Here is a 23,866-nt window from a genome sequence, read left to right as displayed (position 1 = left end):
TATGTGTCCTCTCCCCTTTATCTTCCTCACCCACTACTGGTGGCAGCCAATGGGAAGTGCTCTTGGCTCACTTCGCATTTTCCAAATGTACTATTAATGTCCATCATAATAGCACTATCATGGCCCAGGGCTATCAGTCCAACCTCCTCCTTGACGGGCGTCTTCCTTCTCGCTCAACTTGCCCCCCTCTCCTTCCACCACTCTTTCCCTCATTCTCCTCTCGTCCCCAGTGGTGGCACCCCACCCCTATGCCCCCCTCGCAAATCTTTTAAAGGGGGCAACCAGATTCACTTAGCTACACTCAATTCTCGCTCTGCTATCAAACACTCCTCTGACATCGGTCACCTCCTTGCAGACCTTGCTCTCACTGAGACGTGGTTCAAGGCCAGCTCAGTCACTGCTTTTGACAATGTTCTGCCTGAGCGCTACAAGATCCTGTCCAATCTGAGGCCCTCCCGGCCTGGTGGTGGAGTCTCTCTAATCTTGCCTTAGTGGGTCCCTGCCTCCATCATCCCCACTAAAACCTACTCATCCTTTGAGAGCCTAGTCTGCAGGCTGTCTGTCTCATGTACTTTCTCTCTTAATCTCGCTACAAACTACAGACCCCCTGGACCGTCCTCTCTTTTCCTCTCAGAATGGGCTGACCTGTCGTCCTCTCTTCTTGCCTCCTCCCCTAAACTTATCTTCCATTGGGGACTTGAGCATCCATCTCAACTCTCCTAATGCGACTGTTACGCTCACCTGGTATCCACGGGGGCGCCACACGATGCTGGATGGGTGGTTGTGCGCTATCCCGGACCTTCTCTGGTTAGTTATGTGCTGGGCGGTGGATAGCGCCTTTAACAGGAGAATGGAGTGTTTAGATTTAGGCCAGTCGTGGGTGGACTCCCACCTCCCTCTGATCCCAAATCCCCTCCCTTGGGGTTATTTCTCACCTTAGGTTTTTATGCGTAGAACTCTCCGTCCTGCTTCTCTGTGCGGGGGGCGCGTTGTGGGTGCGGGCGTTCCGTTGGACCTAGTTTCTTCACTTGTCCGTGCACCCTTGTGTCAGGTCCGGACTGGCTGCGACTCCAACTCTTCTTGCTGTCTTCAGGTGAGTTATAGTGTCTTTCAGTTTCTAATCTGTCTCTTTCTCCTCCCTTCATTTCGCAGAGCGGTAGTGGCAGGCATCTAGATAATCCTCTGACAAACTGGCCAGCCGCCTTCTCCAAAGGCAATACCGTCTCTCCATCTGCTCCAAGAAGAGGGCCCATGTCCAAGCCTGCATCTCTGGAGCAACCAATAGCATGGCTGAACTCTTTAAAATCTGCAAGGAACTTGCCAATCCTACCGCAGTCTCCAGCCCTCCTCCTACCTCCCAGGCATTCTGCTCAGTACTGGACGCCCACTTTTCCTCCAAAACTCTGGTCATCCTGTCCTCGCCGTCATCTGCTCCTCTCAGATCCCCCTTCTCTTGCCTCTCTTGGGCCCCTCTAGCCCCCCCATACTCTCCTCCTCCTCTCCCATAGCACCGCCTCTCTCGCTCCAGCCTTGGCTGACCTCTGCAACCACTGTTTTGCCACTGGCTCCTTCCTTCAACCCCTTAAGCACGCTCTTCTGCAGCCTCCCCTAAAAAAGCTATCTGCTGACCCTTCTTGGTCAGCTAACTATCGACCCATCTCCATCGCCCCCTTGTTTGGGAACACTCATGGGGAAGCTGGTCATCCTCCAAATGACCCTCCACAACGAAATAGCTGGCTGCCTCCATGACCAGCAGTCCGGTTTCAGAGCAGCCAGAGACACGCAAACTGCTCTCCTGAACAACCGCAAAGACCTACTCTCGAACCTGGACTTGAACACCATGTGCTCTGCTCCTCCTCAATCTTTTTTCTGCTTTTGACACAGTCAACCACTCCATCCTCAGACCTTCTCCATGATACCCTACGCATCACAGACAGGCCACTTGCGTGGCAGACCCCCTTCCTTTCTAAAAGACCGTCCCAAGTGCAAATGGGTAATTTTCTCTCCTCCACATCACACTCGACCTGTGGCGTCCCTCAAGGCTCTATTCTATCGCCATGGCTCTTCAACATCTACCTGGCCTCTCTGGCCCACCTGATATCCACTTTCTCCCCTCATTTCCAGTGTTACGCAGACAACACCGCTCTTTTTTAAGCTACTTTCATTACCTCCTCTACCTCCTCCCTCATACTTGACTGCCTCACTGCTATTCAGGCATGGTGATCTGCTAATGATTTCTGCCTTAATGGCAGTAAGACATAGATGCTTCCCCATTGGAGCCCCTGCTCCTCGTTTCCCTCTCTGCCCCCAACTCTCTGGCCATACTCCCTGGATCCTCTCCCCTCACCCACTTGTGAGGCAAAAACATTGGGATCATCTTTGACTACCCCCCTTCTCTCTCTACACATCAAGGACCTTGTCAACCAGTCCAATTTTCAGTTGCATCTCGTTGGGGGCATTCTACCTTTCCTCACCATCCCCCAGAAGCTCAACGTCTCCAGAGCCCTGGTTCTCTCTAGGCTAGACTACTGCAACAGCCTGTTCCTCAACCTGCCTCTTACCTGTCTTCATCTAATCCGGAATAGGATTGCAAGACTTATATCCTTGGCCTCAAACCCAGGGACTGCATCTCTCCAGCCCTAAAATCTATCCACTGGCTGCCGGTGACCGCAAGGATTAAATTCAAGACCCTCTGTCTCATCCACAAGGATGTCTGGGGCCTGGGACCTCCTTACATCCAGCTTTTCCTCACTAAATACCTCCTGGCCACAGTCCTTTAATCTTCTGGCTCCAACTCTCTGCTGTTTAAACGTTTCTCCTAGCAGAGAGTGGGAGGTAGATCCCTTTCCTCGACTGGCTCCTTGCCCTGGAATGCATCCCTGCCCCCCTCAGACTTGTGCCAACTCTCCTCAAGTTCATGAAACTTCTGAAAACTTTCCTTTTCTCCTCTTCCTTCCCTCTGCCCCCCGTGTGCTAATCGATCCATCTGCCGCTGGTCCGTTCAGAGTCATACAGGGGCCACACCACCCCCTACCAGTCCCGCCAGCATCCTTTGTCAGTATTTGCCCTCGGGCTCCCTTTCCCAGACTAGCCCAACTTGGTCCTCCCCCCCTCACCCACTCTGCGCCCTGGCACTTTCCGTCATGGCCCTCCCAACACTTGCCCACCCCCACAATTCTCCCTCTACCCCCATCCCCCTTGAACTTATCACCTTGGCATGCACTTGCATGGTAGGATTGACACAAGGCCACTACAAACTTTTATTTTGTTCTGCTTTTGAGATTCCCATCCCCCCCCCCCACAAACTCCCATCTCGTCTTATGGCGCCTGGAAACACCCGTCTAAAGCGCCATACAAATGTCCAATAAAATAAATAAAATGTAGGGTCAGAGGGTTACTTTTGGACAGTAGGTAGGGAACACCCCATAGTTATAGGGAGAGATAGGCCTTCTTCATATTATTTAATACATCATTGTTGAAAACGTCCATGCACCACTTCTTACCCACCACACCACCTAGATTGTTCCCAGAGGGAGACACAGATAAGGTGTTTGCCTTTAGACAATCACCCTTAGCTAGGAAGTTTAGACAGTAGAGGCATACCAGTCTCTAGAGACCATCCCTGGGTGTGAGGGACACCTGGGTTAGGGAGGGGATGGCCTTCACTAGGCGAGAGACTTATGGCCTTTAGTGAGCCACTTTAACATTGTAAAAGTGAAAACCCTAAAAGGTCTTTGAGAGTTGGTGTGTTCTTGAGGCCATTTGTGACAGACAGAAAGTCCATCAACATCCATGTGAGCTGCAAGTGAGGTGGGAGCAAGCAACCACAGAATTTGACTTGCCACTGCAGCTTGGACAAAAGCATATCGGACACCAAGAAAAGGGGGTGAAGACCATTTTTCACATTGATTATTGTTCAATGGGAAATAACTCAAAAGACAAAAGCTAGAAATGGTACTGAAGCAATGCCTGAAGCTTGTTGCAGAAAGCAAACAAACCTCTGGAAAGTAAAGTTTTTTTTTTTATAACCAAGAAGGTAAAGTATGTCGAGATTAAAGCTAATAAACACAGAAAGGGACTGCAAAAACTAGCTGGAGAAAGCCCTAGACTACAAGGGAAACAAAGCAGAATTGTTAGGTTATGAACTCTACTATGGAGAATGAAAAAGGGAGAAAGAAATAAGTCAGCAATTTTTCATTGGCAGAGGAACTGTCAGAAATGTTTAGCCTGATTTAAGAAGTCAAAGGTGACACATTCACGATGGATAAAGGGAGGCGGTACTATTCAGAACAGGAAATATAGCGGACAAAGGATGCATGGAGAAGAAGGCACATGACAGAACTGCGTTTGTGTATTCGTCCAGGCTCACACATTTCTAAAACGGTTCTGGAAGCATTAATTATCTGGTAACATTCCCACATGTCAAATGCTTGATCTGGTTGCAGACAGTTTAGTATCACAAATAAAATAAGACAGCAAAGCAGCATCTTAAGGACATATGCACTGCAGAATTGCACAGGTCTATTAATCAATATCAATGACAAGAAACAAATCTGCCGTACAATTACCTCCAAACATCTTCACTGCTTGCTCAACTGCATCGCTGATTTGTTGCTCATCTCTAACATCGACAATGCATGGCAAGGCTTTTCCTCCAGCTGCTATAACTGTCAACATCAAAAAGAAAAAAAAATTAACCAATCTAAAAAGAAAAAAGAAAGTTGTGAATATTTTAATCACCAGCTGTAGTTACATAATGCAAGCTTCACTTCAAGACACTGGACGTGAATGCTGGAAGGAGTCCTTGTCAGACAGGCAATTTCACAAATCTGCCAAAGATCTTATATCGTTCCATCATCGCTCTCCCTAGGATTGCTACTGGAAACCCTAAGCTCCTGGCCGTCGAATACCCCACGCCAGGGATTCTGAAGCCTGTTTGGGAGAATACAATAACCAAGCACAGCTTTAAAGATTCACTTTTTTGAGTATTCTCTCCTCCTTCTAATCTGCAGGTACCCGTCACGCTTGAGGTTTTAGTAGGTGGAAAGCTCAGACCTTAAGCTCCCAAATTCCCAGGCCCCAAGGAGCTGGTGATTTGCCGGAGTGAGTCTATTGCCCAATTTAACCCTTAATAGTTTGTTTCTTAATGGGCTAGGTGTTTCTCTCACCCTAGACCCCAGTCTTTCGAACCACCAAAAGGCTTTCTTCCAGTAACGACAGCTAGCAAGGGAGTAAAGTTGAGAAAGCCCCAAACCCACCCATAACCATATAACAGCCTCCTCCTGAATCTTCCTTCTTCCACTCTGCAACTCCTCCAGCTTATTCAGAATAGGGCAGAAAAATGTTGGCCTTAAGGCCAGGGACCGTATCTCTCCTGCATTAAAATGTCCACTGGCTCCTGGTTGCTGCACGGAATAAATTAAAATCCCTCTGCATCATTCACAAGGCTGCCTGGGCCCGGGGACCACACTATCTTCAACTTTATCTCACCAAATACTCTACCTCGAGACCACTTCCCTCCTCTGGCACCAAATTCCGGAAGCTCCTCAAGACTTTCCTCTTTTACTCCTCCTATGCTCTGCTAATCCCACAGTTGCTGAATCAGTGTCCTTGGCTATTATGCATCTACGGGGGCTTGACCTCCCCACACCAATTCTTCCCAGCTCCAGTCTTCCACAGCACTTTGCATCCGCAAACCCTCCGCTCGGGAGACTCACATTAACACCTGCAACGGCCCAGGCTGTGTAGCACCCAACGTTCGTAGCACTTCGTCCAGGGCTCACCCACAAGCCCCGACTCTCTTCGTCCCTCTCCCTCTTCTTCTCTTAATATTGTGTTGTTATGTATTTCCCACCCTCCTTCCCTGCCCTGTGGGCGCTTTAAAACAGTATATTCTTATTGTAGAAGGGCCTAAAAAGCAAACAATAAAAATAAAAAATTTCCTGGGTCAGTTTTGTTAGCCCCTTCGCCTCTCCTGGTGTCCACATGGTTCTCGCCTTGGCTGTGAACATCTGCCCCAGTCGCTGAGGCTCCAGGCTGCTGACGATCTCACGCAGTGGGGGTCCCTCCGAATCTGTGCCACGTCCCGCCGCCAGTCCTCCCTTCCTGTCTTCAGTGGAGGTGGGGGACAGCGGCACCAGGTCAATCCCGCCTCCGTCACCACCTCACGATTACCCACCAGGCTTCAGCCACCTTTCTCTCTGAGCACCTCTGGGGGAAGTCTCCTCAGGGACCTCTCTGGTGGGACTGCTGCACAAGAGGAACAGTGGATGTCTGGGCCCCTCTCAGCACAGGGGATTTATCCCCCCCCCCCTTCGAGGTGCGGGGGCGGACACCCAGCACTCCTCTCCTGCGCCCCCTTCCTTGCCTCCAGCCACTGTCATGTGAGCCTGTCCAGCCTTGCTTTGCGTCCCTCATGGGCTGGGCTCCTCTCCTACTCCGGCCGCAGGTCCAGGAACACCTTTGGTTGGACTGAGTCCCTCTTACTCGTGCTGCACCAGGCTCTCACTCTCCTATGGTCAGTTAGGCGCCCAATTGTGTACTCCCCTAGAGAGCCACCTCCACCTCATCTCTTCCAGGACCACGGTGGGCAGCCTCACCTCATTCAGTGTGATGCTGGGCATATGTTAGGCACTCTTTGAGGGAGTCTGTGATTGTATGCTGCCTCTGCTGCTTTGCATGCTTGTGTTCCCAGATCTTTTCCCTCCAGGCCCCTCTCCATGTTCCACTTACAAGGGTCGCCCTCCTCTCCTGCCCAGTTTCCAGAAGGGGCACTTTGATAAGCACTAAGCGGCTTGGGCACCCCTCCTCCTCACCGCCCCTGTGTTGCTGTCTCCTTATATCTGGAGGGCACCCTCCACTTCGGGGGGGTGGGCGCGCCACTCTCTTCGCCGCCACAGCCTGGTATCAGGGGTGTACCGGCTCTTCACCACAGCCTATCCACTCCTCCTTTTGTGCTAGCTCCACTCTGGACACTACGGGCACTGCCTCCACCATGGCCAGGTGGTGCAAGCCCAGCCGGGCCCCACGCCAGCTCTTCCTTGTTGCCGGTAGGCCATCGTCCTCCTCCTTCGCCATGCTCCCGGGCAGTAGCGGGTGCCATGCATGTCTGGGTCCTTTTGCAGCATTATTGCTGCTGCTTCGCTCCGGAGCCTGCGCAGAGAGCCGGTTCATGCACCCCCTCCAACCTGCTACTCCACTGCTCTATTGGGTTGGCCACGGCGAGCCGAGTCAGCACCGCTCCGCTTCCCGGATACACGAGTGGAGGCCAGCTCGTCAGCTTGTGTCTGTACACCGGCAGTTCTCACCAACACTTTTCCACAGCCTGAGGGACTTCAAACAGCTCTGTAGAAACCTGAAGGTGTCTCACCCGCTAGTCCACAGGGATCAGTCATCCAGGTGACCAAGACACAGCAATCACTATTGGATCCAGTTCCTGGGGTTGGACCAGTGCTGGAGGATCACCTGGATAAGGGGTCATCGGGGAGTGGAAGTGGGACACCGAAGAGTGAGACACAGCATCCCCTTTCATATAAACACCTTTTCCCCATCCTACAAGGTAGGATACCTAGAAACTCAACCCTCCCCCCTTTCCTGAAACGGACACTTTCTCATGGACAGTTCGTGAGCAACAATGGACTAACGCGAGAGCCGTATACCGGACATGTCCCAACGCGAAGATTAGGCAGAGTAAGGCCATTACTGATAATTACACACACCTGACTTTCAATCACACTTCCCCACACAGATAAAAGGCAGAGCACGAAAGCACACTCTGAGCAAGGCAAAACACGACGAAGCAGCAATTCAGAAATGGCAGTTTAAATCGTGGAGAAAGGCAGCGAGGGCTGAGAGGACAACAAGGAGGGAATTACCCTTGTCCATTTCAACAAAGGACCGCGACTTTCAAGAAGCCTTAAGGGAAAGAATTGCAGCTGCCGAACGGTGTAGTGTGTGTTGGTACACAGGTCCCTCCCGCATTGATAGCCAAGGCGGGGAGAAGCGATTGCCACTATGGTACTGTCCTTGACTCCGACAGCAAAGCAACACCAGCGAGTTCAGCATAGCCGGTGAGTTGGAGAAACTGATAGACTGGACGGTGTTATTCTCAAGGTTGCAAGCAGCAACATTGTATGAAGAAAGAGAACTTGTATACGATTGAACTTTATGAAACCGAAATAGATACCAGATACAGAGTGGTCTGGCGCTACGTGGGTGCTCACTTCGAAGGTATCTGTTTGGTACCCCCTGAGCGTTTACAAATTATTGAACTGTGAAATCGAAGTGGTCCTGCAGCGGGTTAAGTTGAATCCTGTGCACATTCTAAAGTCTTTGGTCGTCTGTAAACTGAAATTGGTCTGAGCCAGGCTGAGGGGAGACTAATTATAGAAAAGGGGTCCGAGCCCGGAAGAGGGAGATCCTAGGTGATGAGTAACACACCCGAGAAGATATTGTTGTGGAAAATGCGAACCCGACTGAGGCATGCCTGTGAATGAAGTTGGTCTGAACCCGACAGAGAAGCCAATTTTGAAAATAGGATCTGAGCCCGGCTGAGGGGGATCCAGGGCGAAGAGTGAATTGGCCGACTTGAATATTTGGAAAGGAACATTTTAGTCGCTGTTTCTGGTACATCAGGCCCTCTGAGGCAAGAGTCGTTGAATAAACTAGACTTGGGCACAGAAGGCGTTGATGTTGGTAAAAGGTAGAAATAAGAAGGCCTCTGCTCCATAAATTAGCATGGGCATCACCTTCGAATTAAAAAAGGTAATTACTGGTGACACAGAAAATCTCCCATGAATCAGACTGCCTTGAGCTACCAAGTTTTTAATTCTTCCCGATAGTTCTAACTCCCATGGGCCATCATTAATACTTTAATACACATACCCAAATATCTCTTCAACTTGACTTTCTTGAGGATTTCATGGTTCAAGTGCCATGTAAATGCAGTTTCTTTTTTCCCTCTCAGAGATACTAAACTCAGAATGTTTTCTTAATGTTTATCTCCAGGTCATTTTTGTCCATATAGTTTTTGTAGGGGATTTAGCCTGTGCTGCAAACCAATCGGATTTGATCCAAAATGAGACACCCACCGTAGAGCATCCATGACAATGGGAGCCTATTAACTTAGGGAGGAAAGGCCTGTGCGGTATCCAGTGTTTCACTAGGGGCAGCCTTACTTAAGACCTCTGAAAAAATAGATTTTTAAGATGCCCCCTCAATCCAATTTAACCTGAATACTTGTTGACATGTATAACGCTCTCATTGCTAACAATAGATCTTCGGGGCAGCCGCAATTCTCCAATTTAAGCCATAATAGTTGTCTATTTACACTATCAAAAGCGTTTTAAATCATTTGAGGCTACATGTGTTTTCACACCCTTCACCATGGTGTTGGCCTTTAACGCATTTAAGAGGAATAGGTTCAAGCCGGTTCCGACCCCTTTTACGAATCTGGTTTGGCACAGATCCAGTCTTCTAGTCTTGCTCAGCCAGTTTTTTTTAAGTGCATCAAAATCAAATAGGGCAAATAATTTGCCCAAAACGTCCAGCAGGGCTAAGGGCCTGTAATTTTGTGGGTTTGTCCTGTCTCCAGACTTAAAATATCAGCACAATTATTGCCAATCTCCAGCAGTCTAGTATGTCTCCTTGAACCTTTATCTGTTCAAATAATTTAAAAATAAAATGGGACCGTTCCACCGGGGCTGCCTTAAGTTATTTGTAAGGCCGCCCAGGCCTGGAGCTCCTGAGGAATTTTTTTTTTATTAGCATTTCTATGTCTTACATTTCAAGTGGAAAGCTCTAGTTTTTTTGTTTGTTTTTATGCATCTGCTTTTTCCATTGCAAACCATCTGTGCAAACGGGGTTTCAAAGTACTCAGTCCAGCTTGATTCTGTTACGGCGTTGATCATTATGGCCAATTGAGGAAAGATTTTATTATTTATCAGTTGCCAGATTTGTTTTGAGTTTTTCTTTGCTATAGCTCTCAGCATTTGCTCAGCATTATTTTGCATCATTATTCCTTTATGAAATCTTAACCAATTTTTGTACTTTTCTTTCTCAGGATGTCTTAAGCAACCAAATGCATCGCATCTTTTGCTTGTGCCCCGCTATCTCTTTATAATCCAATAGTAAGGACATATAATTTAGGCCTGGGTCATTATGTTTTAGTAATCTCTCATTGTAACGGTTTGGTCTCAGAAGAGGGGCCCGAGGAAAGCAAGTCAGAGGAGGGGCCCGAGGAAAGCAAGTCGGAGAAGGTGTCCGAGGAAAGCAAGTCATAGGAGGGAACCGACGAACCCTCATGGTGGGGCGCCGACTTCGCCACGGACAAAGTCATGAGCCAGGTCGCTCGAGCCGGCAGTATGCTGCAGGCATCAGGAGACTCGCCCGCTGCGCAGCAGGAACTGCTGCTGGCATTGAGCGTATACCTACGTGGCAAGGAGGAAGTCACTCGAGCCGGCAACAATAATAAAAACACAGCTACAGCAAACAATGAAGGAGGCGGCGGCCAACACATGCGCTGTGCTTGGCGGGGAAGGGAAGGTCCGGGGCGATACGAACAACCCGCTGTAGCACGACCACGGCTCAGGGAAGGGCGGAGAAACCATATGTAATGCTGCACGAACAGCAATTGCCAATACTGGCTGAAACTCCCCACAACAAGGGAAAACTTTGTTCCAGAGAGAAAGATGAAAACCCAAACCCCAGTACTCATCTCAGTCCACACCTCGAGGCGCAAGGATGGAGGGCATCATGGCAACCAGCAGGAAAGAAGGAAGGGGGTGGGGATTGTTTATCAAGACTTAACTGGATAGAGAGCATTGATTGGCCAGAGTGGACCAGCCCCTATACAAACCAGATAGTGAAGAAGGACTAACAGGGAATTCTCCTGCTTTTTGCAGAACTGTATGGGAGGCGAAGAGACAGGAACCAACTACCGCTCGGCTTACGAGGACTGAACCCAGGTTTAAACCTTATCCCCCAAGGAAGAGTCCAAGGACTTTAATACTGGCACTAACCAAGGAGAAGTCAGAAGCCTGACTGGGAAGATCTTTTTTCTTTATTTTCTTCTCTGCAAACTGCTTGAACTATTTTTTTTGTTTGTAAAAAGTCAATAAAGACTACACTTTTGGTTACATCAATTGCCTTGCCAGAGTGCTCCATCACACTCATATTTCATTGTCAGGGCTGAAATGTCCTCGTGTTTTAAATAGAGTCCATTTCCTGCCTGAGAAAGTTCTAAATCAAGAAGCCAATTATTATTTATTGACTTCTTTGTTACATTCCAAGTCATTTCTATAAGCCAATGATCGCTCTTTCTCATCTGCCTTACCTGGAATGTCTCCACATAATGGAGGATATTACCCGATATAAAAAAGTAGTACAAGACCCGAGATTGCACCCCATTTGCCCAGGTAGGGATTGCTGGAACATCCCCCTTTGTTCGACCGTTTGAAAGTCCCTCCTTTCCATTTCAATAACCCAGGTGGCCGCTCTTTGTTGATCTTGGTTGGCAATTTCGAAGTTCTCAATTATCTGACCTTTTTATCAATAGAGTCTATATTTAATATCGCCACAAATTATTGTAAACATTACGCTCTTTAGAGCGCCATAATCGAATACCAGGATTAATACTAAATCTAAGAAATATTGCCCTATTTCCATTACTCCTTTTCTGGGCAAACTCCTTGAAAAGCTGGCCATCTCGCAGCTTAACCTTCATACTGATTCTGTTGGCTGTCTCCACCACCATCAGTCTGGCTTTAGAGCTGCCAGAGCACGGAAACTGCTCTCCTGAACATATGTGAAGATCTGCTCTTCAACCTTGACTAACATTCTTTCTGTCCTCATCTTACTCGATCAACCATACCATCCTGCTCAACCGTCTCCGTGACAACCTGGGTATCACTGATCAGGCTCTGGCCTAGCTGACCTCTTTCCTCTCTGATCGACCCTCCCAGGTCCAAATTGGGTCCTTCCTGTGGTGTTCCCCAGGGGTCTAACCTCTCGCTCTGGCTTTTCAATCAATACCTGGTAACTTTCGCCCACTGCATTGCCTTTTTCTGCTCCAATTTCCAGTGCTATGCTGACAACAATTTTCAGGCTTCCCACAGCCACCTCCTCTCATCTCTGACTGCCTAACTGCCATTCAAGATTGGTGTGCCGCCAATAATCTTTGCCTGAATGCCAGCAAGATGGCGATCCTCCTCATCGGCACACCTTCACCCTCCTTTCCCCTCACTCTCTGGCCAGCCTCCCTTGGCCCTCCTCTCCTACAAGGTCAAGAAACTCAGGGTCATCTTTGAATCCACCATTTCCTTCTCTGCCCACACCTCTGGTGTCTCTAAAAAGTTAAACTTCCTACTGCACCTCCTAAGAGGTAATCTGCCTTTCCTCGCCTTCCCCCAGAAGCTCACTGTCTCCAAAGCCCTGGTTCTCTCTAGGCTGGACTATTATAACAACCTCTTTCTAAATATACCTGTCTCTACTCTCTGCCCTTTGCAACTAATCCAGAACAGGACTGCAAGACTTGTCCTTGGCCTCAAGCCCTGGGATCGTATCTCTCAGCCCTGAAATCTGTCCATTGGCTCCCAGTGGATGCAAGGATTAAATTCAAAACCCTGTGCGTTGTCCAGAAGGCTTTCTGGGGCCTGGGTCCAAAATACCTCCAGCTATCCCTCTGCAAATTCCTCCCCTCTCAAGCTCTTCGCTCCTCTAACTCCCTCAGGGTCAGTCGTTTTTCAAAGAAATGAGCTGGGGGTAGATCTCGGTCTTCGGCTGGGTCCTCCATCTGGAACAGCCTCCCTGCCACTCTGAAACTTGAGGAGAACCATCTCCAGTTCCGGAAGCACCTCAAGACCTTCCTCTTTGCTTCTGCCTTCACCCCTCCTCCCCCCTGCTGATCTGTTCTTTCTCGGCACCGTGAACCTGGCCTACCCTCTGTCTTCCGGGCCCAGGTACCTGCTCACCCTGCCACCTGCAATGGGGTCTTTATCTGTACCCATACATCTCCCCCCCTTTTTCTCCCTGCACTTCTTAGACATACCCTGTCTGCTACCTTAAAACCAGCACTTGCCACTTGCTGGCTGCAATGCCACCTTTTTTGCCTTTATTATTTATTATTATTTATCTTTTTTCCTTTGCTCCGTACTTTCCACTTCTCCCTCCCTTGCATGCACTTTTCCCATTTCCCTCTCCCATGCACTTGCACGTTCTCGATGTCACTGGGCCTAGTAAAATTGTTGTTTTTGTTCTCCCTTGTTCCCCTCCCTTGCCGCGCTCTGAAACACTTGTGTACGTGCGTGATACAAATAAAATATCAATATCAAAGTCTGTTACTATCTAAGTTTCTTATCTTTCAAAACATTAATCAGACTCGCGCAATCCACACCCACCTCTGTCTTGGTACCATGTATTTGCATCTTTTGCTTCCTCTTGCGATCGCTGTTGGTTACTCAGTCTCTTCTTCAAGAGGAAGAAACCACTGTCTATTAGCCTCAGCTAGCGTACTCTATGTGCACTACTGCGTACTATATGGGGTGGTGGGAGCTCAGGGTTGAATCCCTAGTCATTTTATGGTGGCTCTTAAACCCGCCTCGTGTTCTCTGCTGTAGATTGGATCTGATCTTTTCTTCCTTTAAACAGGCAGGTGCAGTTAGGCCACCCAGAGCCAACGACACTCTGCAGCGCTCTGCTAGGGAGTAATGATTTTAAAAGATTTGTACAGTTACTCCACCTCCTCAGCAATAGGCAGAGAAAAAATAAAAAAAAGACTTCAGCAAAGAAAGTCGAGCAGGGAACCCCGAGAACACTCCCCAGCACTGCATGTGGCAATCACAAGTGTGGAACAAACAGCACTAATGTGTGTCATGTCTTCCCAGAGGAAGTAGTTGGACGTCAAAAGAATTTCCCAAAGTTGGTTGAAGCAAACTTACACACTTTTTGGAGTTTTAGGATTTTCTTTAGCCCTGGCAGGAGAGTATACCAGGGCAATGACTTTGTAGTGGCAGACCTGGCAGGTGAGCGGACCAGGTAGACGTCCTTTAAGTACTGTGGTGTGGTCAATAACTGATGAAGTGGCAAGACCACCAGAATATGTTGTGAACTGCTGTGGAATCATGCTGACAAATCATTTTTTTGGTATTATTGTGATACGGTTTACAAAGAAAAACCTTACACAACTTCCACAATTTCACTTTGATCATTTTATGTATGATCAATAAAAAATAAAAATACAATACAATACAAAAGCAATACAAATCACACAAAACAAATGAAGACATAATATAAAAAATGACAAAGCAATTAATAAAGAGACATTTTCACTCCCACATCAATCTGGCCCAAAATAAGTTCCTGGAAAATTCTGAGCAAAAAAAAGTCAAGTTCTTTATAAACCCTAGTTCTACTAAAATGCAGGTTAGGACAGCCTAAAACCCAATCGCACAAGTTTTCCACTAACCCTGTGGAATTCATCGGAGTCCCTAAGCCGTTAGAGGTATTCCCGCGTTTCATCCGCTCTCTAGTAGGCAACTGGTTCAATCTTGCATACAGAGTGCTCATATTTTGCTACACAGAAAACAAAATCAAATACGATGAAAGATCTTCCTTTTTCCAGAGAAATTTTTCTTACTCACAATACTAAGTGATTTTATGGCGTCCAGAGTCAACATCCAGTCATGCCTAAAGAGCTTGGATTTCACAATACTAGGACGATTTAATAGTTCCTCCTCCGAGGAGCTTATGGTAAGTATTATGGCCTTCATCTTGCGCTTGAACAAGTTTATTGAATGTATAGAAGAATCCGCAACCATTTTGCTTATGTCAGAATAAAGCAAATTTTCAGGAGGCCGAAAGAACTTTCTATGATTTAACAACTGTCTCTACAAAGAACGTGCTTGTAAAGATTTAAGGGCTAGCTTGTGGCGCATAATTGTGTTGGGTATAGAGAAAGCAAGACCCAGAACCTCTTTCCACAGTGGTCCTTGAAGGACATTTAGGTAATTGCCAAGGTCAATGAGTGGCATGTCAAGCCCAAATAAGAGGACTGGCTCCATCTTCAACAAGTAGCATCTCAAAGCAGGAAGAATGGAGAAGGGAATAGTTTCTTACCTGTAACTCCATTTCTCCAGCATTGGTATCTTTCATGGATTCACATGCTTAGAATATTCCCCGTCGATAGACTGGGACCCCTCGGAAAACTTCTGGCACTTTTGTGTCCTATCTACGTCCTTTTAGGACCCGCCTACGCATGCTCCGTAGGCCGTCCCCGTATAAGAGGCCCGCCCCCGCGGTTCCCCTTCAGATTTCGGCCCTCCAAAGTAGGAAGGGTTAAATTTATCAATTAAATACATTACATTCCGGGGAGGTTGGTGGGCGCATGTGAATCCATGAAAGATACCAATGCTGGAGAAATGGAGTTACAGGTAAGAAACTATTCCCTTCTCCAGCATTGGATCTTTCATGGATTCACATGCTTAGAACAGATTGTATAGCAGTAACACTTGAGACGGCGGTGAGAATGTAATGTAATATACCCTCAACATACTACACAATGCATATGTACAGTAGGAATAAGTTACCTCATATAACCTTACCCACATAAAATAAACTGTCATTAAAAAAGGTAGACAACAGATTCTCCACAGCGTGGAGCTTACCTTACTGAAACAGATGGCGCAGGACAGCTCTTCCCATCTGCACCTCGTCCGCATGCTGCCTGGCAAGGCAGTAGTGGCGGGTAAACGTGTGGGGCACTGACCATGCCGCAGCTTGGCATATGTCCGTCAACGGAATTCCTGCCCATAAAGCTGTTGAGGAGGACATTGATCTTGTAGAATGGGCTCTAGGATGTCCTTGCAGTGCCCTTCCGGCCTTAGAGTGACAAAACGCAATCGTCGATGAGACCCATCGAGCCAATCCTTGTTTAGAGATTGCTTTTCCTCTCGTCGACGGACCATACGCGACTAACAGTTGTCTAGTAGACCTGAATTCCTGTGTACAATGTAGGTAAAATTTCAGAGCCCTCTTAACGTCCAGGGTATGAAGAGCTTTTTCTGCTGCCGATGATGGTGTGGCGAAGAAAGTAGGGAGAACAATGGACGAGTGTTTGTGATACACTGTCGGAACTTTTGGGACGAACATAGGATTAGTTGCCAGGACTACATTGTCCTTAAAGAATCTTAGGTATGGCGGGTCTACGACCAGCGCTTGCAGTTCCGAGATTCTTCTAGCTGATGTGACAGCAATCAAGAATGCCAATTTCCACAAAATGAATTTTAAGTCGGACGTGGCCATAGGCTCAAAAGGCGGTTTCATTAAGCCTGCCAACACTGTGTTGAGACTCCAAGTCGGGGGGAAACGTTTTTCCGGGGGAAAAGCTCGAAATAAACCTCTCATGAAGTGTTTTACAAGTCTGTCGCTAAATAGAGGAGACGACTGCCTTTTCCTTGTGAACCTCGAGATGGCCGCCAGGTGCACCTTTATCGATGTGAAGGATAATCCCCTCTCCGCTAAGAGGAGCAGGTAAGGTAGAACTTGTTCCGGCGTCACCGACAACGGTTGTAGGCCCCGTTGTCCCCTACACCATTCACAGAACCTCCGCCACTTATAGGAGTAGGATTTGTTTGTAGAAGGGGCTCTAGCCACTTGCAGAATTTTTTGACAATCCTCCGAAACGTCTAAAGCACCGAAAGCCGAAAAGTCAGGAGCCAGGCTGTAAGGTTGAGACTGTCCGGGTCGTGATGCCACACCGTGCCTTTTTCCCGGGATAGTAGGTTTGGGGCTTTGGGAAACCCTATGGGATGTTCCAGCGACAGGTGAAGCAGGTCGGAGAACCACGGTTGCCTTGGCCAGTATGGTGTCACTAGAATTACCCAGCAATTGTATCTGCATATCCACTGTATTGTCCTCCGTATGAGGGGGAACGGGGGAAAAGCATAGAGGAACATGTCCGTCCATGGGAAGGAGAATGCCTCCCCCCTGGAGCCCTCTTGAGGCCATCTGCTTGCGAATTGCTCGCATTTCTTGTTGTCTTTGGTCGCGAAGGCGTCCAGAGGGGGGTGACCCCATTTCTCGAACACTTTCATCAGGTGAACTGTGTCCATTTCCCACTTGTGTATCTGGGCCATGCTTCTGCTGAGGGAGTCTGCTTGGGAGTTCCTCACTCCTGGAAGGTGATGAGCCACGATGGAAATTTCGTGCTTTAATGCCCAATGCCATGTTTTCTGGGCTTCTATGGAAAGAGTTTTTGATTGCGTCCCTCCTTGTTTCCTCAGATAAAACATGGCCGTTGTATTGTCGGTCAGTATTCGTACTCGCGAGCCCTTGATGTGTGGTAGGAATGCCTTCAAGGCCAATCGTACTGCTCTGAGCTCTAACACGTTTATGTGTAGGAGTGACTCCGTCGGAGACCAGCGACCTTGCATTTGGAGAGCACCCATGTGAGCTCCCCATCCGGTTAGGGACGCGTCCGTGACTATGGTTCGCTGAAACTCCGGCTCCTGTAGGGGTACGCCGTTGTTCAGATTGTGGAAACTCTGCCACCACTGAAGGGTCCGAAGCAGCTTGTCGTCGTCGATGGTTATCTTGTCTGACCACGATCCTTGAGCCTGCGTCCATCGGTCCGCGAGGAATTCCTGGACTGGCCTCATGAATAGGCGACAGTTTTCCACCAGATGGATGCAGGATGCCATGGCCCCTAGGACCGAAACGTATTTTCTCACTGAGATCTTGGTGTTTCGCCGTAGTCGGCATGCTTGTTGATTGAGTCTTGAGGTTCTGTCGAGAGAAGGTTTCACTAGCCCTAACTGGGTCTCGAACTGTGCCCCCAGGAATACCAGCGATCTCGATGGCTGCAGAGAGGATTTTTCGAAGTTTATGGCAAATCCCAGCTGTTGTAGAAGCTGCATGGTGGCTTGTAAACTTGTGTTGGTCGACGCTGGGGAGGATCCCCTTACCAGCCAGTCGTCGAGGTATGGGTATACATGGTGGCCTTGCTTCCTTAGCCAGGCCGCTACTGGAGCCAGGCATTTCGTGAACGTTCTGGGGGAGGTCTTGAGCCCAAAAGGAAGAACCGTGAATTGGTAGTGAGTCCGCCCTATTACAAATCTTAGGAATTTCCTGTGTTTCCGACACATTGGAATATGGAAATACGCGTCCTTTAAATCCAGGGACGCTAGAAAATCCCCCTCTTGAACGGCGCGGATCACTTCCTGCAGAGTGAGCATCTTGAATTTTACGCTCTTTAAAGACTTGTTGAGATCGCGTAAGTCTAAAATGGGACGCCATTTGCCGTTTGGCTTTTTTACGACGAAATATCTTGAGTAGACTCCTTGACCTCTCTGTGATGTTGGAACTAATTCTATCACGCCCTTTGCTAACATGAGTGTTACCTCTTGTTGCAGTATCTTCAGATGGGAATGAGCGGCAGACCTTCTCTTACCCATGTGGTCGAACAAAAAACAGTCCTGTTTCTGTTCTTCCTGGGACAAACCAAATTCTTTGCATACCTTCTCCATCATAGAATGGAATGACGCAATGTTGTCCGGAGGGGACGGGTGAGCTGGGCTTCTAGGGGTTTCCAACTCCACCTCTGACTCCCAGGTTGGATCCCTGGAGGGGGATGATGAGATATCCGACATGGCTCCCCTGTCAGACTCCGAATCTGGCAGCTCACCTTCCTCTTGTGCCAGCGCTGAGATTGGCGTGCGTAGGTGCGTTGGTTGACGGGACGGGCCCGGCTCGTCGACGGGTGACTGTGGTAGGTTTGCCTGAGGTAGTCTCTGGTCCAACGACTGTAACAACGACTGAAGCATGGACAGAATTTCCAACAACAAAACAGATTGAGGATTGAGAAGAGGGGCAGATACCGGTATAACGGATCCCCTCATCGACGACTTGTCAGCCACTCGTAGCCCTAGGTCTGCTGGGCCAGCTATTCTCTCATTCTCGTCCTCCGAGGACAGCAACACAGCCTGTTCTTGTAGTAAAGTATCCGGGGGGGTTGGATCAAAAACTTCAGGCCTCCAGGCCTCCTGTAGAGCCCCCGTCGACGAGGCCATCGTCGACGTCGTTGTCGGTGGGACGGTGGATGCCACCTGCGTAAGTGGCAGGGTGGATGCCGATGACTGGGCCGCCGTCAATGACGGTGAGTTAGCAGCTGGTTTTGGTGGTCCCGCCTTTTCCACACTTGGCTTGCTTTTACTCGACTCTCGACTCGTGGTCGATCTATGATGATCGCCCGAGGAGGATTTCCTTTCCTTTTCATGCTTTTTTGATGAAGATGATTTCTTTGACGAGGAGTCTCTAGTTGAGTGACTTCCAGACGACTCTTTTTCCGTCGGTCGAGATTTCTTCGCCGGTGGTTCCGACGAGGTAGCGCGGCGTGATGTTTTCGCCGATTGTGTGGAGCCTACCTCCGAAGGGGGGTATGCCCCCGCTCCATCATTCAGCCATGCCACCAGTCGTCGACTGCGGTCTTTGAGGGTTTTTTGAGAAAACCCTTTGCATATGTCACAGTTATCCGCCGAATGATGAGGGTGGAGGCAATATATACAATCCATATGTCCGTCCCCCTCGTAAACTTTTTTCAAGCCGCACGTCGCGCATGGGCGGAACGGCGCTTTTCCTGACACGGAGGACATTTTCTGTAGTCAAATTCCAGTAATGCAACCTTGTACAAAATAATAAGACAACGCGAGGAGATCCCACTACTTTGGAGACGGTTGAAATCTGAAGGGGAACCGCGGGGGCGGGCCTCTTATACGGGGACGGCCTACGGAGCATGCGTAGGCGGGTCCTAAAAGGACATAGATAGGACACAAAAGTGTCGGAAGTTTTCCTATTCGAAAAGGCTATATATGTGTACCGAGGGGTCCCAGTTTGACGACGGGGACTATTCTAAGCATGTGAATCCATGAAAGATCCAATGCTGGAGAATGTACAAACTTGTGAGATTAAGCGTTTCATTTGGAAAATGAGGGGCAGAGCTTGTCATTCAGGGTAGCTCTTCACATAACTGAAGGGCAGATGTTGGAAAGATTATACTCCAGATATCTTATATACTGAACACACTCTACTCTCTCCTCTCCCAAAATCCACCACATTACCTTGGGTTTGGCACGGCTAGAATAAATGGCGATTTTGGATTTAGAGCCATTTAGCTGCAAGTTATTAACTGCAGTGTATTGTAAAAACAAGTCTAAATTACGCTGCAGAACCAAGGCTCTTCTGTAAACAAACAACAACAGAAATCAAGTAATCTGCAAAGGCTAGCCAATGCAAACTCAGATGGCCTAACCTCAGAGATGAAATATTATTGGCCTGCCACAATTTATCGATGTCACTTAAGTGCCATTATGCACCCCTGCTTTAATGCTACTTGCGATGGAATGGGGATCGGGGGAGGAGAGACAGAAAATGAAAGAGAAAGAGAGAAAGAGAGAGAGAGAAAGAGAGAAAGAGAGAGGAAGAGAGAGAAAGAGAAAGAAAGAAAGAGAAAGAAAGAAAGAGAAAGAAAGAAAGAGAAATTCTTATGGAGAAGCTAATTTAGGTGGAACATTATAGTTTAAAAGTTTGGTCCAAAGGTTAGATTGTATTACGCAGTCACAAGCAGAGGATATATCCAACAGAACCTTTGCAACTTGAAATAAATGAGCCAAAACAGTCGCATTAAGAGCAGTCCCCATATATTCTAAACCCAACTTGAAAACTAGACAAGCTAGAAAATTGTCAGACAACTGAGTTAAGGTCTCTTAAGTATAGAAAATACCTTACTAATGGAATCAATTAGGGATATGGCTCTATAGTTTTTAGGAAGGCCGGGATCACCCTTTTTAATGACTGAAATGATGGACTGAGACCATGAAGGTGGAATATTATGTGTCTCAAAAATATAGTCAAAATAAACGTTTCAGAAAGGGATCCACAAGGCTGGAGCATTCTTCAGGACAAAGGGAGGTAAGCCGTCCTGGCCAGGAACCTTGGATGGTTTCAATTTAATAATAGCCCACTCAATGTCTTCCTCTGTCCAAGGGCAAGTACCGGGAATCCTAGGGCCCATAGTCTGGTCACGTACCCCACATAAAAGAGTAGGCTACAAAAACTTTTCCCTACAAAAATCATTCCCAATGTTTTCAGAAATTGGACCTCCATGGGAGTGGGAGTACGTCCTGTAGTTTTATTTACACAAGCCCAGAATTGATGACCGTTTGTGGCCAAGAGATGATCCAACATACTTTGATTATCCTTAATATATAGTTCCATTTTCTGTGGCGTTGATATATAGTTGTTTTTGCTATCCGATCGTCAATATATTTTAAGGCCTTGGCTCTAAGATTTTTTATACTATTGTGTGTAAGCCTCTTAGAGGTAGTGGCTTTTGTATCATACTGATGGGAAAAAGTGTAGAATTTTGTTTGGTCATAGTCCAAGATCATACACTTTATTACTGCTCTTATGTTCTTAAATTTCTCAATCATCCCATAAGTGGTTGGCCATATATTCCACCATGAACCAAAGTTATCAATAGCCTCAAACAGAAGGTTTGTAAAATTGTGGCACATTCTATTGTTCCATTTCAGTGTTCGTCCACCTCTGTCAACGGACAAACATGACAAAGTGGAACACAACTCATGTGCAGAATGAACGAAGCAGAATGCAAAATAGAAGACAAGATGGTTGCCCAATTGTGGATCATAAAAATTTAACGGGCCACTTGTTGATCTTAAACAAGTGGACACACAGAAATAGTCGATCCACGAACATAACATATCTCTATGCCACGTACAAATATAAGTGCCATCAGAAATCTCTAGTTCAAGCTGGGATAACTCCCAGTCCGACAAAGAAGTTTCAAATAGCCCCTCTGTTGATACTCATGTTGGCAGAATAAGATTTCATTGTAGATGCATTCAGCTGAGAACCCTCTGCACTATTAGAGTTATAATCCCCACCAACAATTATGGGATGATCATGACCCTTCAATAACCAGGCCTCAAAGAGGTCTACCAAAACCAAGTGAACAGATTCAATGACCGACTTTGAGGGATTCAATACAAATTTACCAACAGTACTTCAGAGTTTGTTGTATTGGAAGAAATGTCCACATCCATTAAAATTTCTGAAGTATAAATTAGTTCCGTTATCATATTTAAGTAATTGTCTATCGCCATTGCCAGACTACCACTGGGTCAACCCTTTCTGGCTTTAGTGGCAGGGCTGGTATAGGTCAGATAGCCCTCCAAGTCAAAGTGAGACGACATGATGGTTTGCTGTAACATGAGAATATGGAACAAAATCAGAGGTACCGAACATTTTGTTTAAATTGGCCAACCCACAGACATTCCAAACAACCTTGATCAGGGAAAGGTTAGGGTTGAGTCAGCCCCGGTCTTAAAACTGCAAATGATTTTAATGCTTAATCAACCAAAGAGCAGTCCTGACCCTCTTTAAAGATGCTGGCAAGTTGAGCTACTGTAGAAGCAGAGGAATGAGGATCAGAATGAGTAGAGATGTCTTCCTCCCTGAGTTCCTTCCATTGTAATGGAATAAATATGAAAGACTTGGCTTCCTCAGGTGATTTAACTTCATATAGCTCCAAACCCAAAGAGAATAAAAGTAGGGCTCTGAGCCCAAACCATGTTTGATACAATATCTGAATGGAAATAACATCATACGATTATTTTTCATGAATGGAAGCGAAATTAGATCAATATCCTCCAAACGTAGGAATTTCTAAAGTGGAATCTGTTGAAAAATCTACACCACTTTGGTTCGATTCATATGCATCATACTATTAATTTGAGGGTTACTTTCCCACCCCAAAATGTTAGAGACAGAACATTCGGATTGAGCATAGATGGACCCATTTGGGTGGATTTTGACAACATACCTCACCGCCGGTTGACAGGTAATCACAACCTGTCAACACAGTTGACAGGTATATGATTGTTCAGATAACACATCAATCCTGGCCTCCGAAGAATATGCCAGAATGTTGATGGTAGTGGATTTGAGTAGACTCATTAATGGCAGACTGAGTGGTTACAGAAAAAGAATTGGACTTTTTTGAAACTAGCAAAAACAAGGTGATTTTTGATTGCTTCAAAATAGACAGTCTGTTTAATTTGGATAGGGTTGTTAATCAGACCTTGTCCCTCTCATCTGTTAACACAGAGAGGAAGCAGGGATCCGTACCAACCATCAATGCTAGTTGCCAATGGAGAAGAGATGGTAGTGCAATTTGTGTCGGCTGATGAAGTCACAGATGGAAGTGTTTCCATTCGCAAGTCAAGAGCTCGACTGGGAATAGGCCTCTTAGTACTTAGTCCCCTATCTGAGATATCCTGAGCAGCAAAATCAATGCCGCCTGCGATCGGCAGTTGGAGTAAACATTTCAATTAAGAGTTACACAGATTGTTTTGTCTGCCGGCAAGTTTTTAAATTGTTTTTTCCTTGGAGCTCCCTTTTTGCAAGGTTGTCATTTGGTGACCAAATCTGTGTGAAGCAAGGCACACTCCTTCCCTGGTGATACATCTAGGAGAGGTTCAGGAGAGTCAAAGTGGACCGGTGAAACACTTAATATTGCCAATGAATATTCGGGGATTGACTTATAAATACAGGAAAGGGCATTACTGTGTGCCATTGCTCACAAGGTGCTTTAGTTGACACAAATAATACGTTATCCTTATTGTCAAAGACCAGCTGACGCACCTTCCCCGTTTTAAAATAATCATTCTAATTGAGGATACTCTTCCCCCATTGATGAATGTTTAAGTGCATTCATTGTAACAATGTCTTTGATGTCATCATATAGTCTCAACAATGACTCCATAACCAGATGTAAAGCAGAAATTGAAACAGGGCC

At 47.1% G+C, this 23,866-nt stretch overlaps 1 protein-coding gene across 2 annotated transcripts in view; it reads right to left on the bottom strand.

The window, feature by feature from the left end:
- HSDL2 (hydroxysteroid dehydrogenase like 2) overlaps positions 1–23,866 on the bottom strand; it is a 732,267-nt gene that overhangs the window by 508,301 nt on the left and 200,100 nt on the right. For both annotated transcript variants that reach the window (XM_069630633.1, XM_069630634.1), the window contains exon 3: positions 4,569–4,667. In XM_069630633.1, the coding sequence (XP_069486734.1) occupies positions 4,569–4,667 (99 nt within the window). The remainder of the gene's footprint in view (positions 1–4,568; positions 4,668–23,866) is intronic.

Source organism: Ambystoma mexicanum, chromosome 6q (genome assembly GCF_040938575.1).
Source record: "Ambystoma mexicanum isolate Mex_15411 chromosome 6q, UKY_AmexF1_1, whole genome shotgun sequence".
NCBI lineage: Eukaryota > Metazoa > Chordata > Amphibia > Caudata > Ambystomatidae > Ambystoma > Ambystoma mexicanum.
Note: the sequence above shows the minus strand (reverse complement) of the source record. Positions and strands in the feature narration are given on the sequence as shown.